Genomic DNA, 16944 nt, shown 5'->3' on the forward strand with positions numbered 1-16944 from the left:
AACTTTGCCTTAAAGGATGAACTACATCTTGTTACAGTGAGTGAATGTTGGTACAGATTTAGCCAGTTTAATGCAGTTCAATTAAATGGCTAGTGAACTATTGTCTTAGTGTGTTCTAATTGCAGAATGAAATTCTAAATTTATAAACTACTCTGGGATTTGTCAGCTTTCTTTAAAAAACTACATGAAAGAAAATGTCAATTGTACATTTGATCTTTAACTCCCTTGTTTTTTTGAATGAGTGTCTTTGGCAAAGAAGTATTCTGAAGGAAAGGTTTTTAACAGAGGCTGGGGGAAGATTAACTCTTCTTTAGGTTGCATGTTTTAGGGGAGCGACATTGGGATTTAAGTTGTTCTTCACTGCTTGTGGGGTGGATCATAAGAAAGGTAGTGCTTTCTTACAGTATTGTGGTTGTAACAGAACAAGGATGTGAGGCTTACATCTCCAAACACTGTAATTCTGCGTCTGTATTCACTAATGTGTCCTCATGTTTTTGAGGTTTCTGTCACTTTGCCGTTTGACCCATGATGGGCACTGTCTGGGAGCTATGGAAAGAGTAAAAATCAAGTTTCAGACTAAGGAGTCCTGTTCTATAATTTGTGTGCTCTTCTCTGTGGATGCATGTTTAATTACTTAACTTATAGTGACAATCTTGCATTTGTTTATTTTTAATTATGGTAATGCAGCTCAGCATAAAATTGCTTAGTGCTTTAGTGCTTTTAGGAAAAATGTGCATGTTGTCAGCTGAGGAACCCAGTACTTCTATACAAGAATTATACAGAATTGTGTCCAGTAATTAATGCTGTTGTACAGTTTTGAAGTTGGCAGATCACATCCTGTTCGTTTGCCAGACCCGCTTCTTTTTTTGTGTTGCAAAGGCTTTCTCAGAACAAATGCTTTCCGTGTTCCTCGGTGTAGTGTCCAGCTGCTGTACAGATACCGTATTTGGCATCTGAAAATACATAATTTGACATTAAGAAAAAACCTTCCACAAACCTATCTTTGTATAGATAGATGTAAGTTGGTTCCTGGCCCTAGTAGTGCTTCCCTTTTGTCCAGGAGTGTAAGGCTTGATTATGCCTCTTTTTGTACATAACTATCAACACGCATCATCTAATCACTGTAGCGTCATAAGATATGATAAAGGTTTATTTGGGGTTTGTTGCTTTTTTGTTTTTTAAATTGTCTCAGATGCGTTAGAAATACCTTGTAAAAAACGTCCTTGCAAGCTATGATTACTGGACGTTAGCATTGCCAAACACTTACGCAAAATAGGGCTTTTTAAAGTGATTGGTGTCTCTGTTAATGATGTTGTTTTGAAGAGATGAGAACTAATTCTCATTTTGCTATATTTATTGTTTTTAAAATATAAATCTAAGATTTTAAGATGGGTTTATGTTTTTCTTTTAATTACCAACTGAAACTGATTACAATTACTTTCTTTTATTAAGATGGTATAAGGAGGCAGTAGTTCTGCTTTTTCCCTATCCCTTTCGTAATTTTAAATACATAAGTTGTCTTTTGTCACTATCCTTGTGAGTGATCTCTTACAAAACCTCTTCTTCTTTTTTTGTTCAGTAATGCCCGCACCTATAAACATCTGTACTTTTATTTAGCTCTTTTTTGGTGTCTTAAGTAGTCTTGCTGACCCAGTATTTCAGATACATGTGTGATCCCTGAAAGGAGGATCCACTGAGAATTTTGCTGGTGAAACTGAATACTGTCATCCTGGAAAAAATAATTTTAATATGCAATGTGGAATAAGTGCCAGATGGAAATACTCTTTCAAAGGATATGCACCCTTTAAAAATAAAAAAGGGTGTTTGAGTAAAATGCTTGTCAGTAGTGAGCAGAGGAACTTACTTTGTCAAGTACCTGCAATAATGGAGGGAAGTTATGAGAGTTACTCAAATCTGCAGGCCACAGAGGAGTGTGACTGCTGCATTGCAAGGCTGCTCGTGATTTTCCAGCTTGTATGAGAAGTGGAATTATTTTCCTGTGAGTGGAATGGATTGGGAGAGGGAAGAGGTGGTGGCATACCCATTTTCCCTTTGCTTCCTGTCTGTACTCCAGCAAGGAAATGGGACTGGGTAGTGACAAAAGTTCCTGCTGCAACGGAGGAGGGACTAAATAATGGGAAGAGCTGTTTGCACATCACAGATGTATACATGTGTGAGTAAGAGGTTAGTAAATGCCATGGATTTTATCTTATGTTGCTCAGCTGTTGCAAGTATTAAAACAGATGGACATGGAAGCAGCAGGGCCTAGATCATGACTTCATGAAAGACTTGGTCTTTCCTTAATTTCTAGCATCTTGTGGTGAGATTTTTGTGCTGGATCCTATTTAGAGGGCACAGCAGCATGCATATGTTGTTTATCTTCAGTTAGTAGGTGTTTAGCGTTTTTCATGGCCTGATGTAACACCCCCTCCCTTTTTACTGTTGCCCAGTCTGGCAATAGAGATTGCTTTGTTCTTTTTTTTGCCCTTTGAATATACAAAAGATTTTCACAGCTTCCTTCATATGTGAAGAGAGAAGGAGAAGGGGGTTTCTACACCAAACCCAAATATATTTTTTAATTTTCCTTTCCCAGTGTGTTGTATAAGAGTAATATGGACTGCAACGTGTGCATGTCCTGTCAGGTGGATGATTAGGAGACAGACTGCGAGGGTAAGCTAAGAACAAAAAAAGCCCCTGTATTGAGTCACTAATCTTAAACCCAACTGACCTTCCTCTTAAATGTTTTAATTGGTGGAATGATTCTTGTATTAGCCATCAAATGTTTGATGAGGGAAATGGTGATATATTTAGAAACTTCTCTACGTAATGCAAAGGGTGTGGAAATTAAGTCTAATGATGTGTCAGAGTAATCAATAAAACTACTGGATCCTGGAATAAATGTAAATGTACAGTGCCATCTTTGCTCCTGGGAGAATTCAGATTGTTTGGTGTTAAGTCTTTCTAGATTCAGAGGTCTGAGAATTTGCTTTCATTGCATTTAAGCATTTAACGTGCTACTGCCATGAATTAAAATACGGTCTCTTCCAGAAGGCTGAGGTAGTGCTTTTAAGTCTTAGTTGGCTGGATTAGATGTGTATGTGGGAGGGCAGGGAGTAAAAGGAGCTACAGCTTGTTGACAGAACTTGTCAAATACTAGTAAAATACTTTTTTGCATTCAAGATTTTTTACTTGCTTTGCTCAGTTCAGGTTGAGAGACCTTAACCGACTAAGGTGTTTTGAGGATGGGAGGCAGTTTACAACAGGAACAAAACAAATCATTCACCTGAATTTTTAAAGTCTTGCACTTTTTAGGCGACAGATTGCAAAGCATGTAGGTGAAATTCTGTTGTGCATACTGTCTAAAAATCTTTTGTGAAAGCTTGGCTTACATACATGGAGTTTGGCCTTCAATCTTATGTTTTCCAGGAACTGAAATTACTGGCCACATTCCATTTTAACGATTGTTAGAAGCCCCCTGAGGACAAGGATGTCATTGTATGAATGTGTGTCTGTATCAGGTATTAGAAAAGTGACTTAAACCTCAGTAAGTTTGAGAATATCAGGTTTACAGTTAATATGTTTGTCTTTCAGTACCAGTCTCACTTCACTTGTTTGTTATCCTCCCTCTAGCTTTTGCTATCTCAGCCTATATGTCATATAGGCAGGGACTCTGTCTGCAGCACTGGGCTGAAAGACAAATAAGGCAAAGAGCATGGGATTAGTTGAAGTTTACAGTTACTTGAATATGTGTGTGTGTGTGTGTGTGTATATATAGTGACTGTGATTAGCAAAGGGAAACATTTTTTCTTGCTTCAATTTGAAGGATGGATTTACTAATATATTAATAATTCTTTAAGAAAAATTTGAAAGCAAAGAACATAAACCAATGTTTTCTTGGTGCTGGTGTGCAGTACTTCTTTTAATTAAGATTTCTCTCAGTTCTGCCATCAGCCTTTTCGGGGTATTGTGGCAGCGGAAGTCAGTGGTTCCTTGCAGCATATAGGAGGTGAGTTCCACCCCCCAGGGTTTCTGAACTTGCATCTCTCACCTTCCAGGGGAGTGTTCTCATCACCAAACTATGTGTTATTTAGAGGTTGAGCTTTGTGCTTCCTTTTAAATCTGTTTCAGTTCCTATGGAATACTGTAAATATTTGCTGAACCAGGAAGCAGGCATGCCTTTCTGCCTTAATGGTCAAAATACTAATTTGGGATTAGGGGGGACCTGGGTTCCACTTCCTGCCTTGATTAAAAATGCACTTTGGAACACTGTAGTCTAGCGGGGTAGTTCAGGATGTTTTTCTAGAGGTGAAAGTTTGAGTTCCCACAAACAGAAGAAAACCCTCAATATGATTTCCTGTGTCATAGGTAAGTGAGCTGTTAGGCCTGTGGACCTACCATTACCACAACCTTTCCTTGTGTTTTGTGGCAGGTTTGATGATCCTGCGAGCATCTCGTTCTTTTACTGAAGAGAAATTTATTGTGATCCAATAAAGTAATTGCTTATTTTGTGCACTTTGGGATTTTGGTATGAGTTAAACAACCTGATGCTCTTGGAACTAGAAGAATTGTGTGGGGACCACTAGGCAGGCCAAATTCACTGAGGATATTAAGTTCTTCTGAGATTAGGTGTGTGTTGGTGAATGCCAGAGTTTTAAATACTAGATTCAGGTGCTAAAATCTCTGTCATTAGTAGTTTGTCACAGAAACACCATGCCAAAAAATGTGTACTTACGAAACCTTCCTACAAGAAGTATTTTGAAACACATGTCATGCTTTTTAAAATGCAGTGAGTTCTATTTCCTAAAATTTGGAAGAAGAGCAAAACAGATTCTGTTCTTTTTTAGTATCTCAGCTATTTTATTTCATTATTTTGGTAATGTGATGTATCAATGTCTCTGGCATAAGTGCCACCATCTTTATTGCCCTTTGACATTTGCTGATGATGCTAAGCATTATGATATACTCTAAAAGCAAATAATTGACACAAGCCATTTAGTCAAACAGTATGATTTAATTCTGGTGACTTCTGACTAAAGTTTCCAGGAAGAACCAAGGCTGGAATTGGTAGAGAAAATAATTGTGCACATTTTCTTTTCGGCATTACATTGCTTTAGTGTAACTGATTAAGATTAAAATTTGAAATGATTTAGCCAATTACGTGGGTTGAGTGGAGTGAAACATGAGCTAGTGTGCTAGCTGAACTGGATCCTGGCAATCAAACTGACTTTGAAAGGTGATGATTTAATAAGATTAATGGAGCATATGTGTCATGGCAACACTTCCTGATCCCCTTTCTCCCTCTCTAATTCTTCCAAAGATGCTAACGTTGGTGATCTTTTCTCCTACATCTTTTACAAGAAGTGTCTGTGCTTGAAATACTCTGATCTGCCAGACCAGGGTCCTCCACTCATGGGCCATCCCTACAGAAGCTTAGCTCTCATGATACATGAAGTGTCTCTCTGTCCACCAGACGCACCCTGATGAGATTATCCTGGAACTGATTAATTGTGTAGCCATTGGGCTGTCATCCTCGTTATTAGATTCTGTTGAGTATTTCTTTTTAGGGCCAGGTCTAAGCCCCAGGTCCCAGATTCCCTTGGATAGCCTTCGTAGCTGTATGTCACATTAAGTGATATGGCATATAGACAGGGATGTCAGAAAGTAAGAATGTTCTGCTGGCTTTTTGGAAATGTATTCCGTAACTGATAACTAATCAGTGAAACTAGTACATTTTTAATATCCTATTGACAGCAAGTATTCAAAATAATAAATATATTAAATTAAACTATTTTTATACTTTGCTTGTGTGGGGACAGGGTTTAAGGATGGAGTTGCTTTTTCTTTTTCAGGATGTCAGAACAGGGGTTCTCTAAAATCATCACAGCTGGTGTCCTGAAGGAGAGGAGAAAGCACTAAGGAAATTGTTCTGTATTGCACAATCTTGTGCTTAAGATGCCTCTCTTATTACTGAAGTTGCCCATATAGAAGTTGGAGAGAGATAATCATATCTTTCAGTTTATAAATGGTAGCATTTTCCATAACAAGTGGAATCTGAAAGGAAAATGGTGATGATTGACTCTAATTTCTTCTCCCCCCTCCTCCTTCTGAAAACAGTATTTTAGTCTGGGTTGTGTCAGTTTGGATGTTCTTCCTTCACCTCCTGTAGCTAGTTCATAGGCTTTTGACCCAAGAAGTTGTTTTCCTGTACAGTATGGGTACGTAGCTGAAGACTGAAACGATTCCCCTCCATTTTTATGCCTTCACTGCATTTCTGCAGGCATCTCCATAATGGAGGTAGCGTGGGAGAAGCAGGAGGATACCCAGGGGGTTCCACCCTCTGTTCACACATACAATCTTAACTTTAGGTACAGGTTGGCAAGCTTACCTGCAGGAATAGGCTTGAATCTGGATCATTCTTCAGTCCAGCTCCTAAAAGCAAAAAAAGTGCTGTGCAGCGTGAACTACTAGCTTCTAAAGCCGAGTCCCCTCCAGTCCTCTGGTGTTCCCAATTAGTTCTACCTGGTCAGTGCTTTCCTGCTTGCCAATTTGTGTCTTGAAAGCCCAATTTTACTTCTTCATTCTACTGTTTTTGGACAGAGGTATCTTAAAAAGGTTCTTTTGTTCATCTGATAACTAGCCAGAAGATAACTTCTAGTAAATTTGCAATGATACATAATTTTAAGTAGCTTTAAAAGTTGGGCAGAAGTTTAGAGATCAATAGAAATGTTAAGAGTTAATAGTGTTCCACTGAATCACAGAAGCTTACACCATTTTCTTATGTCAGTAGTACCACAAATAGCAACTTCCTGCTAGAATAGGAAAAACACTGTACAGGTGGGTTCATGGTGCAGCCTAGCTTCAGGTGGTACAAAAAAAATCAAGTGGTCTCAGCATGTAAATTTGCTGCACCTGTCTCTACAGCACTGATGCACTGTGTGATACAGCGATGCACTGGGAGTTTTGCAGGGGCTTTCTCCACAAAGGTTAAGATAGTATATTGTCAGGATTTATTTTAATTTCAGTAGTTACTTGGATTAATAAGTTCCGTTTACTCTACTTGAGATAGCGTAGCTTGGGCAAGAGCGAGCATTGCAAAATGTTTGAGCTCTGCTGTAGTGTGATTAGCAGGACAGAGGTGAACACAGCAGCTGAGTTACGGCTCTCCCTGCTGCCTGTCAGTTCTGGTGTCTGTGGCACTTAGCAATCTGCCATCCTTCCTTCTGTTGGATAGCTAGCTCCAATTTAAAACTTCATTTAAGTTTATTTGGAAATTCTGTAGTGGGTAGAAATTCAACAATGAATTCTGAGTAATCATTATAATTAGGATCAGCCAGCTGTTGGTACAGGTATGTTGAATGTATGAGACCAATGCTGAATGGTATGTTGTTATACAAGGGACTATTTTTACTAGTATAAATTTACCACTTTCAAGGCTACAGTTGTGATTCATCTCAGTCATCTGTGTCAGACCCATTTGGCAAGATGAAATATGTATAGCATAACTTTGACTTACTTAGTCAATGGGAAGTCCAATTTCTAGGTGACTGTTAGCTAAAGGTGAGGTCAGTGAAATAGCAGGAGACAAACAGAGCTGGATTATACGGCTTTCTGTAGCCTGTATTGCAGACTGGCGAGGTGAGGTATGACGGTGTCTTGCTTTCTAGGTTTGATGGTGCAAGGTCATTCTGGTCGCATTTAGAACTTCAGATTGATAGTCTGTTTGCTGGAGGAAAGGTTATCTGCTCTGTGAACTCTTTTCTTGAGGTGGCTGGTCCTATACCTCCACTTGAATAGCTGCTCTGAAAAGTTATCACAAAGGGCTAAAAGGTCTAGTGGGGAATATTATGATCTCTATAGGGTTTTGAGGATGAAGAGTAGAATCTGATTAAGCTTTATGTTGAAAATAGTTTAAAGAGCTTTTTCTTTCAAAATGGAAACTTTAAAACTAAGTAGTGAAGAGCTGGACTTTTATTTAATTTTCTGCTAACTTGACTACTTCTAAAGCAGATGCAGCTGTACACAGTTACAGATGGTACAAAACAGAAAGAACCTTTTTATCATACTTAAGTGCCTTACAAGAACCCCAATGTTAGTTTTCCAGCTAGTTGTATTTATCTTTATTTTTTATGTTTTTGCAGATGGAACACAAAAAGGAGCTACCTTAAAGCTAAATCAAAAGATTAAAAAAGTCTGCCATAAACCAGAAATACTACTCTGCAGGGTGCTTTACTGGAAGAAGTTTCATAGGAATCCCAAAGCACCCTTTCTAAAGAACGTTCCTACTTTTTGTTGTTGTGACAAACAAAGGTTTTTAGATATTTGGGCTAGAATTTGTTAAAAACAGCCTCCATCTGTTCTTCTGCTGCCAGTTTTTTGCAACTGGAACTGAAACTGCTACCTTAAGCCTGGTGCTCAAGTGCATTAATGCACCATGCTTCTCTTGCACTCAAGTTGTAAGGCAGAGATCAGGCCCTGTCCAGTCTGTCACAGAACGTCTCTCATGTATGAGGTGTGTTTAACTGTAAAGTGGCCGCATTTGTTACTGTTAAGACCTTTTTTTGAGTTTGCCTTTCTCTTAATTGGAGATAGCAAAAACAGGGTGCCTGTTTTGATGGGTTGTATTTTGTATTTTCATGCCAGCTGAGTCCCCTCTCTCCACTTTGTGCAGTTGTGAATAGTCGCGTTTGTTTCAGAATCTCCCCAGCCATCATCTGACAACATTATTTTGTGTTGCTACAGAGCCTGCATGATGAAAGCTGCTTAACTCTGGCGAGACAGGCTGGCTACTCTATAGGTTTGACTCATACAGGAATGTACTTTGAACATTGTCACTGAAGATTCATACTTTGGTGCTAATGGTGTTAACTCATTCTTTTATGGAATTTTTACAAAAATAGTGTTTAATTCTACCCAGTAAAGTGTATGTCATAATGCTGTACTGTGCGGGTAAGTCAACTCATCAATAGCACTCACAGCTGCTCTCATCTGTATGACAAGGTCATATTGATCAATTTGACTTTGGTTTTGGCTTCTTGATTATAAGGCCTGGTTCTTCAATGCTTTGATTAAACTATTAGTTGTTAGTTTTATTTTTTGATCTGACTTCTGAATACATTGCTAAAAAGAGTTTGGATTTACAAGTACATAATAAAATACTGGCTTAAGTGTCAAGCGTGGTTTTGGTTTGGTTTTTTTAAGTCAACAGTAGAGTCAATGTAGGTGAGATAACATCCTCTTTTTTGACCGTGATAAAAACAACCAACCTTTTTTCTGATTAGAAAGCCTACTGCATTTCGATATCTTGAAAAATAAAAAAAATTAGAAACATGCAGAATATCTTTATTCTAACTTAAGTATGGGAATTGCTGTGGAAGTTAAACCTAGGAATGAAGAAAAATATTTTTGGTACTGGGATGGAAAGACGCGTTTTGTCTAGGAAGCAATGCAACAGTCAGATCAATACCCTCCAAATCTGAGAGGACTTCATGGTGCCTTTGTACATTAGGTCTTAGACGAGTGTCCTTTCATCAGTTTGTCCAGTTGCATTTTTGAATCTATGTAAACTACTAAGTGATGATACTTAGATGTTGGAAAAGATAGAGGTCCTGGGATCTGTGCTAGGGTATGCTCCCGTGACCTGTTCTAGGATTTAATTTAATTCTTCCCAGTAGCACCTGCATATGTACATGTTAAGCTTTTCTGTAGTGCTAGTTACCAAACCACCTGTATCTGAGAGATAATCAGTTGTGTGGTTCTAGTACAAGTATACTTGCACTTTCTCGGTTTCTGAACCATTGTGAAGCCTCACCTGTTGCACTTCCTTTACTAGGAGGCAGTGACTTACCAAGGAGCTGGGATTAGCAGCATGTTCTGCCATCAGAGTTCTGCTCTGCTTCATCATTTCTCTCATTTACAGAAAGAAACCTTACGAATAAACACCTCTTTTGTTAGGCTCCAGCGAGTATTATACTCCAGATAGTTACAAAAGGTTAGCAGTAGAATATCTGTACTGCTGGATCTAGACGTGCTGACAGATACAGAGTCCAGAACTGGGCACAGACTTTCTAGTGGTCTGGGGCAGTTTGCTCTCCTGGAGCGGAGCTATGATTACAGCCTTGGGGTGCCTGTGCAAGATGAGGAACATGGCTGGAGCAAGAGCCCAATGACAAAGGATGGAGCTGGTCATGAGGAAAATAGGTTAACCGGCCATAGGCACAGAATGTTTCTAGGTAATACTTTGAGAGCGAGTTAGGCCACTTAAGATGGACGCTCCAGTATAATGTTTGTGTCTCGAGTGAAGCTGTTCCCATAGAAGAGGACCAACTTCTGGTTTTGGCTCCTAGATGAGATCAAATATAGTATTGAGTGGTGGTATTCCTTTGTGTGCTTGTTAAGAAACCTACTGTGCTTTTTCTGTGTGTTCTTCTCTGTGTTGCTTCAGATGGAGATACCTCTCTTACTCTGGTCTGAACTTTTTTGTTACAGTCAGTTACCTGACTCTGCATCCCATAAGAAGTCAGATTACAGATTTGTTAAGATTTATTGTCTTAAATATTTAGGTATTCTTTTTGCTAGTGTGTTGTTTCCTGTCCAAGCAAAGCTGCCAAAATGATTACGTATTTATCTTACAGTGCTGTACAATCAGATTTACGAGGTGAGGTTGGTTATTAGAATCTCAGAGGCAAGACAGCTTGTCCTGTCTCTAGTGCTGGATTATCTGTGCTTGTCAACTGAGGGCTGCCTGGTTAGCTTTTGGTGCAGCAAACTGAGCAGTTGCTTCGGTTCACACAATTAAGATGCCTTGGCAAGAGTCTGACCACGATGGCCCTGCAAAATCTGCACTTGTCTGAATGGGCTGAAGGACAGTCTCAGCATGGCAGTGTTGGTATGGGGCTCTGCCCTTGGCGCTGGGACTTCTCTTGCAGAATATTGCAGGCTAACAGATGTACAGAAATTTCCCTGCATGTCCTGAGAGGCCTCTCTTTCTGTCACAAATTAATCTGTTTTCTTTTGTCACGGCCCTTTTTTAACTGCTTGCTGGCACCATGACAACCATAATGCTCTGCATATGGTTCAATGTTGATAAATATGGCCAGGATGATCTGCATCGGCTAAGTTGCACATGAGATGAACTTAGCCCTGGATCTTCAGAGGATGTTGAATACTCGGGTAATATTGCTGGAAGAGGAAGAAGGTGAAGTTGAGCTGTTAATTGTATAGAGTATTTATCTTGAACAACCTTATTCGAAAGAATGCCGTGTCTGGACTTGGATGACCGGCAGTGTCTGGGATGAGGCTGAATTGCATTACTAGAAGATAGGCTGCATTTTCTTATGTTAAAGACTCAGTTGTCTGGAACATTGTTCAAATAATGTATTGCTTCAGTTCTGGAAAACGCTAATATAGTTTCATTTCATTATGGTAAAGTGTGAAAATTTGTTATCTCTTGTTACTAATGGCAGCCTTGGAAGGTTTTTGTAATTGAATTTTTCCACGCTATTAGGAAACTTGATGTTGAATATCCTGTATCTTAGTACTGCATAGGGAATGGATAGCTTTGGATGAACAGGGTTCCAGAACTCCATGGCAATTTATTAATAGGATGTGTACAACTAATTTGGAAAGGCTGCAGTGCCATAGTCTTTCAAAACTGACCTGTTTGTTGAAGTAAGATAACAGAATCTCCTGACCCCTCTGGACACTGAATAATGCCCCCAATCATCTGAAGAGATCCAACTTGCCCTCCATTTCTCTGGCTTATTAATTCTTTTGCTGGCAATTTGTGCAAGAGAGTGGAAAAAATTTAAAAATAGTTGTAGGAATGATGTGAATTTATGATTCTTAGAAAGTATGGTGCCTTATAAGGGGAGTGATGTCCCACATTTTTTTCCCATGCAAGCTATTCAACATTGTAAAATTCAGCAAGTATTTAGATTTTCTTAAGGTTGTGGGCAGTGACTTTGCAAAATGCCCAAGTAATAGAACTTTATAGTGCTCTTATTTTGGAAATAAAGTTTGCTTTGAGTAGTAGATGTTTTTTAACTAAAAGTGTTATGGGCATATAATATATCAAGATTATTTTTAGAAATCAGTGCTAAGTGGACATTTTCTTAATGAATTTAACTGAGTCCTCAGTTAAATTTTTAGCATGTTGGTAACCAAGTTTTTTTTCTTTTTTCCTTGTTTTTTTTTTTTTTTTTTTTTTTTAAATTTTAATTCTTGTGTTACTAAACTGAAAGTTCCCCCTCCCCATTTCTGATACATGGCAAGTAGGGAACATAAAAATCCTGCATAACTCTGTAATACCATTTGGAATTTTTGTAACAAAAGGCTTTTTTTCAAATCTTTTATTATGGTATAAATATACCAGAGATGTACCAGAACTCGCTTTTCATTTTGCAATTAGGAAAATGATTGACCTTTGTCAGGTTGAGGCCCTCTTTCCCCAGGAAGAAAGATCCTGTGAATGTGAAGGTGTGCTGGGGAAAGTTCAAGAAAGGTCTTATATTTCTGCTGCCATATGATTAGTGGGGTGGTTCCTAATTCCTTGTAAGGTGTTGCTCTGCTTTAGATCAGCTACAAAACCTCCTCGCTGCCTAGCCAAGCTATGCTTTCCCTGCTGGAAAGTTACAAAAACTCTTTTAGGTAGAAAATGGAAAGTGAGCAGCTGAGAAACCCTTTACATAACTGTGTTGGTTGGATTTAAGATCCATGTTGTTGCTTTCATGACGTTAAGAGAGAATTAGAAGACTGTGATCTCAGCAGCGTTTAATGGTGAGGCAATCAGTTACCTGCTTGGCTTATTAACAAGCCGCGGTGTTCTGTACCAAGTGTAATTTTCACACTAAGACATATGCCATTTCTGTAGTTGAAATGGGAGTTACGAGCTCGTATGTGGTCCTGAATCTAGGTCCTCTGTTCATTTAGCTACTAGCCACACATTTTGTCTAAATAGCAGCTTTGCGTTGCGTATGCTGGAGTTGAAAATACTTCTGCTATATCGCTTCTTGGTCTCATTACAGTGAAGTGCTTGTCTCTTAGAAAATAGAAACAGTGTTACAGATCATTAGTATTAGTGAAAAAAAATTACAATATTAACTGTTAAAGGACTGTCCTTAAAAAGAGTTTCCATGTAACTAGTCGTTAAACTTGCCTGTATGGATAGTTAGTTCTGGGCAATTTTGTGATGCTTTTTCTGGCCTATTTGTTTATTCTGACACTTCAGATTGTTTGGTTTATTTGCTAATTATAAAAAGAAATATTTCTGCTGTTCCAGAACATCCTCAGTTTTAAGATCCCAGAAACTTGAGCTGTCTTGTAGTGTCACTCGACTATTCCAAATTGTTCTGGAGAAAGAATAATTGACTCTGGAAGCACTAAACATAAGTTTATTTTAAATTTAAAGAACCTGTAACACAAACTTTAGGAAGAGCTTCTATACTTTGGAGCATTCACTTGTACTGTTTTTTGTTTGTTTTGTGAATTCATAATTGTTTAACTTCTTGAAAGAAAATAATTTCTGTTGAATGGCTTATGCTGTGGCATCAGAAGTCTGTAATCAAATGCTACAGACACCACAGTTTTGCTATAACTTGCCTGTGACAGGAGGCTGAGCATTAAGAGGTAACTGTCACAGATGTGCGAGGACATTTCCAGGTTCAGTCGCTTATTTCTCACAGCTCACCATGAGGAGCATCATAGCATTCATATAGCTGTATTGTGTTTTGTAAAGGAATTTTTCATTTGTGCTATAGTCTGGGCTTGGACATAGTAGAGGTGCTTGTATTTTTGTTTGTCTTCTGCTAATAATGTCTCAGGTGGTTTATCTCTAGCTGATGTCTTCCATCTGAACTTTCAGGGAAATCATAATTCTGTGCTTTGATTGTTGTCCTATTAGCATGTCAAATAATTCATGCTGCTAATTAAGACACTGTTAGAATTGCACAGAAAGATGGGCAGGGAAATAATACACCCTGCTTATGCTCACAATATCTGTCTTCTAAATTTATAGAACAGTATTGCTAAGGTAGCTCACAGTTTACAAAAGAAAATATATAACCTTCTGATTCATGGTCTCTATCTTTTGAAGGTAGAAGGGAAGAGCCACATATTTTGAAGAGCCTCGTTTTGTCTGGTGCATACAAAGTGATGTGGTTAGGAGAAACATTGTGCCCCAAACTAGATTTGTGTTCCCCTAGAGAAAAACACATTCAGAGATCTCTCTGTTTAGTACTGAGGGCCTGAAACTGGGAAGGCTGCGAGTTCCCTAAATACTTGATGACTGGCAGTTTCATACTTAGCAGAGTTTCTCCTGCAGGTCTCAGAAACCAAAAGGAGACATCTTTCTAATTATGAAATTAATAGGAGGCCATGGCAGAGTAGGTAATAAATCCAGAAGACTATTTTAGTGTGGGTTGGAGTTCAAAGAGGAGGCAACATTAAGGTATGTGTTAAACATATCAACACTGAAGAGAACTGATGGTAGCATCTTCACTGTCCATGTCTAATAGTGGAGACTACAAAACTAATGATAATTCTGTGGTATGTTGTGACTGCATATCGTAAGCTAGTTATGCTACTTCCGCCTCTTTTCTTTTCCTGCTGCTGTAAGTAATATGAATTCAATTCTGTCTTGTCTGAATTATGGTGGATAATTTGTATATCCTTCCCTGTCTTCAGAAAAAGTTATTAGTCATTCTTTTTAATACAAAAAGATTAAAATCATCAACATAGCTGAATACATTAGAATGAAAGATGTGTCTCCATTGTAGTGGTGCCATGTCTGTAGTGGGGTAGTGTTGCCATTGCACACTTACTGCAGGAGAAAATGAGGTGCCTAATGTTAAAAGAGAAGGTGCTTTTCTAGTCTGTCTTCTTAAAAAACCCATACTGTTTTCCTGTGTCAAGGACTAATATGATCAGATATTTGTCCTCCTTTATTCCCAGGAGAGTGGAAATTGTGGCTCATACTTTCTGTTTTGTGAAACATGATTTCATGTAGATAATTACGTCTCTGGAATCTCTTGTCGTTCTCCCCCTAAAAGGAATTGATAAGCAAATTGGCTTTCTATAACATGAGAGAAGCCTAGAGCAAACTCTTCTTCATCCCATTCCTGGTTAAAGCAGCATTTGTCTGCTGCAGGGTTCCCAATATTTAGTAATGTCTGTGGTTTCCTACAGGGTTCCTTAGGTGAACGTAAGTGAGAGCTGTTGAAAGAGAAAAGAGTGAAGGTTGGCTTCATCATGAGCTAAATTGGGTGAAAACTATTCTGGGCTGTATGTGTTTTGTATCTAGTTTTCTAAAATCATACTAATGTCAATCCATATGTTTCTTGCCTTCACCATGAGTTATTAATCAGAGAAAGAAAATACCAACTATTAAACAAAGTTTATGTAGATTATTGAATTCTTACTCATATCTGCTTTAGAAAATATGGATGGATTATTTGCGTCATCTTAATTTTAAACTCCAAGTCTAGGACTGCATAAGTACTTGATCTGAATGGTGAGACCAGGGGATAATTGCAAACCCTTAGTAGAAGCGTGTCTCTCTCTACTGACTGTGCGGGGAGCAAGGCCTTGTAAATGAAGTGCTGCAGGTGCTCTAGGTAAGAGGACTGGAATAACCTCTGTGTCTATTTGCTACAACACCATTTGACTGAACATGAACATTTAAAACAAATTTGTGGAGAACACGACAGCTGAAAAAAAGGCAAGTATTCCCATTCATCTGCTGAGGTGTCAGTGAGTCCTAATTGCTGTCTGGAAACTTCTCTTCGACTTGGACAACTGCCATCTCATAAGCATCTCCTGCAGTATCACAAATAAATGTGAGCCCTTGCCATAAGGTGTGTGCCATTGAGCGTGGATCTGCCTGTATCTAGTATTTTTAGAACTGGGTTGGGGTTGAAAATGTTTTTTCTAAGAATTGTACTGTTATAATTTCTGGAGAGATTTGGACAAACCTGTGTTAAGTCCTCGATGAAGAAAAGTTCCCTTCAGTTTTTCACCCAGAAATCACATCTGTCCCGGTTTTCGTCACTTTCTCACATTAAGACGCTGCCCAACTTTGTTCCTTTTAGATAATTATTTGCTTTTTCTTGCATTTCTGATACCTTGATTTAGAACGCTCTTAAAATTAACATATAGGAGAAATGTCTTACACTTTGTCCTGTTTTGATTTTAAATTGCTTAATTCTGCGCTTTGCTTCCTGTGAAGTGTTAGAGCAGTTTTTGCTTTGTCATCAGCCTGTGCTTGTTTCCAGAGTGGTAGACAGGAAAGCTGAAAGGGAAAGTCTTTTGTGTGTGCATATGCATGTGTGTCTTTCTTTCCAGGTATAGTGACATGGGACTTTAGCTGTGGTTTGTGCCTGCACTTGGGGAAGCTCCTGTAGCCATGCTTTGGTCCACCCCTGGAACAGCATCGTTCTAGCCTTCATTTGCTGGGCTTGACAAAAATCTGGTGTGGACCATCTGGGATCTCTGATGTAAGTCTCAAGCAGTCACCTGGATCTTCACTCTTGGAATCTGGGGAAGAATAATGTTTAATAGAGATTCCAAAGCTCTTTCCTGTTTCTTAGCCAGAGGTTTTTGGTGTTTTCACACACTAGAAGCTATGCAAAAGTGACAGTTAAATGGCTGTATGGTGGGGATTAGTACTTGTATGTGGACTGAAGCCGTGTTTTTCAAAGTGATTTTTCAGAGGGTTTTTTTCCTAGTTTGGGATGAATTTGAGCAGAGCTGGTTTTTGTGTCTTAATAATTTGATACGCTAAGCATAAGTTTGTTCCAGCTAGATGCTACTTATAAACTTCAAATATTAAAATTACTTTTTGAAGCTCCAGAAGCAGCAGCAGCATATTTCTTCTGCATTCTGTGTCTTTGTTTCTGTAAACTTTTGGAATTGATGTCTGTCAATGAAATGTATTTTCCTGTATGTATTTTT

The 16944-nt window shown here is 38.6% G+C and overlaps 1 protein-coding gene across 5 annotated transcripts in view; it reads left to right on the plus strand.

The window, feature by feature from the left end:
* SPPL3 (signal peptide peptidase like 3) overlaps nucleotides 1-16944 on the plus strand; it is a 62795-nt gene that overhangs the window by 1701 nt on the left and 44150 nt on the right. Inside the window, exon 2 of one of the 5 annotated variants that reach the window (XM_075110500.1) lies at nucleotides 16336-16487. The exons of the other annotated variants lie outside the window; for them this stretch is intronic. Coding sequence (XP_074966601.1) covers nucleotides 16486-16487 — 2 coding nt within the window. The 5' untranslated portion in view covers nucleotides 16336-16485. The remainder of the gene's footprint in view (nucleotides 1-16335; nucleotides 16488-16944) is intronic. 5 annotated transcript variants of the gene reach the window in all.

This window comes from Phalacrocorax aristotelis, chromosome 15 (assembly GCF_949628215.1).
Source record: "Phalacrocorax aristotelis chromosome 15, bGulAri2.1, whole genome shotgun sequence".
In the NCBI taxonomy this organism is placed as follows: Eukaryota; Metazoa; Chordata; class Aves; order Suliformes; family Phalacrocoracidae; genus Phalacrocorax; species Phalacrocorax aristotelis.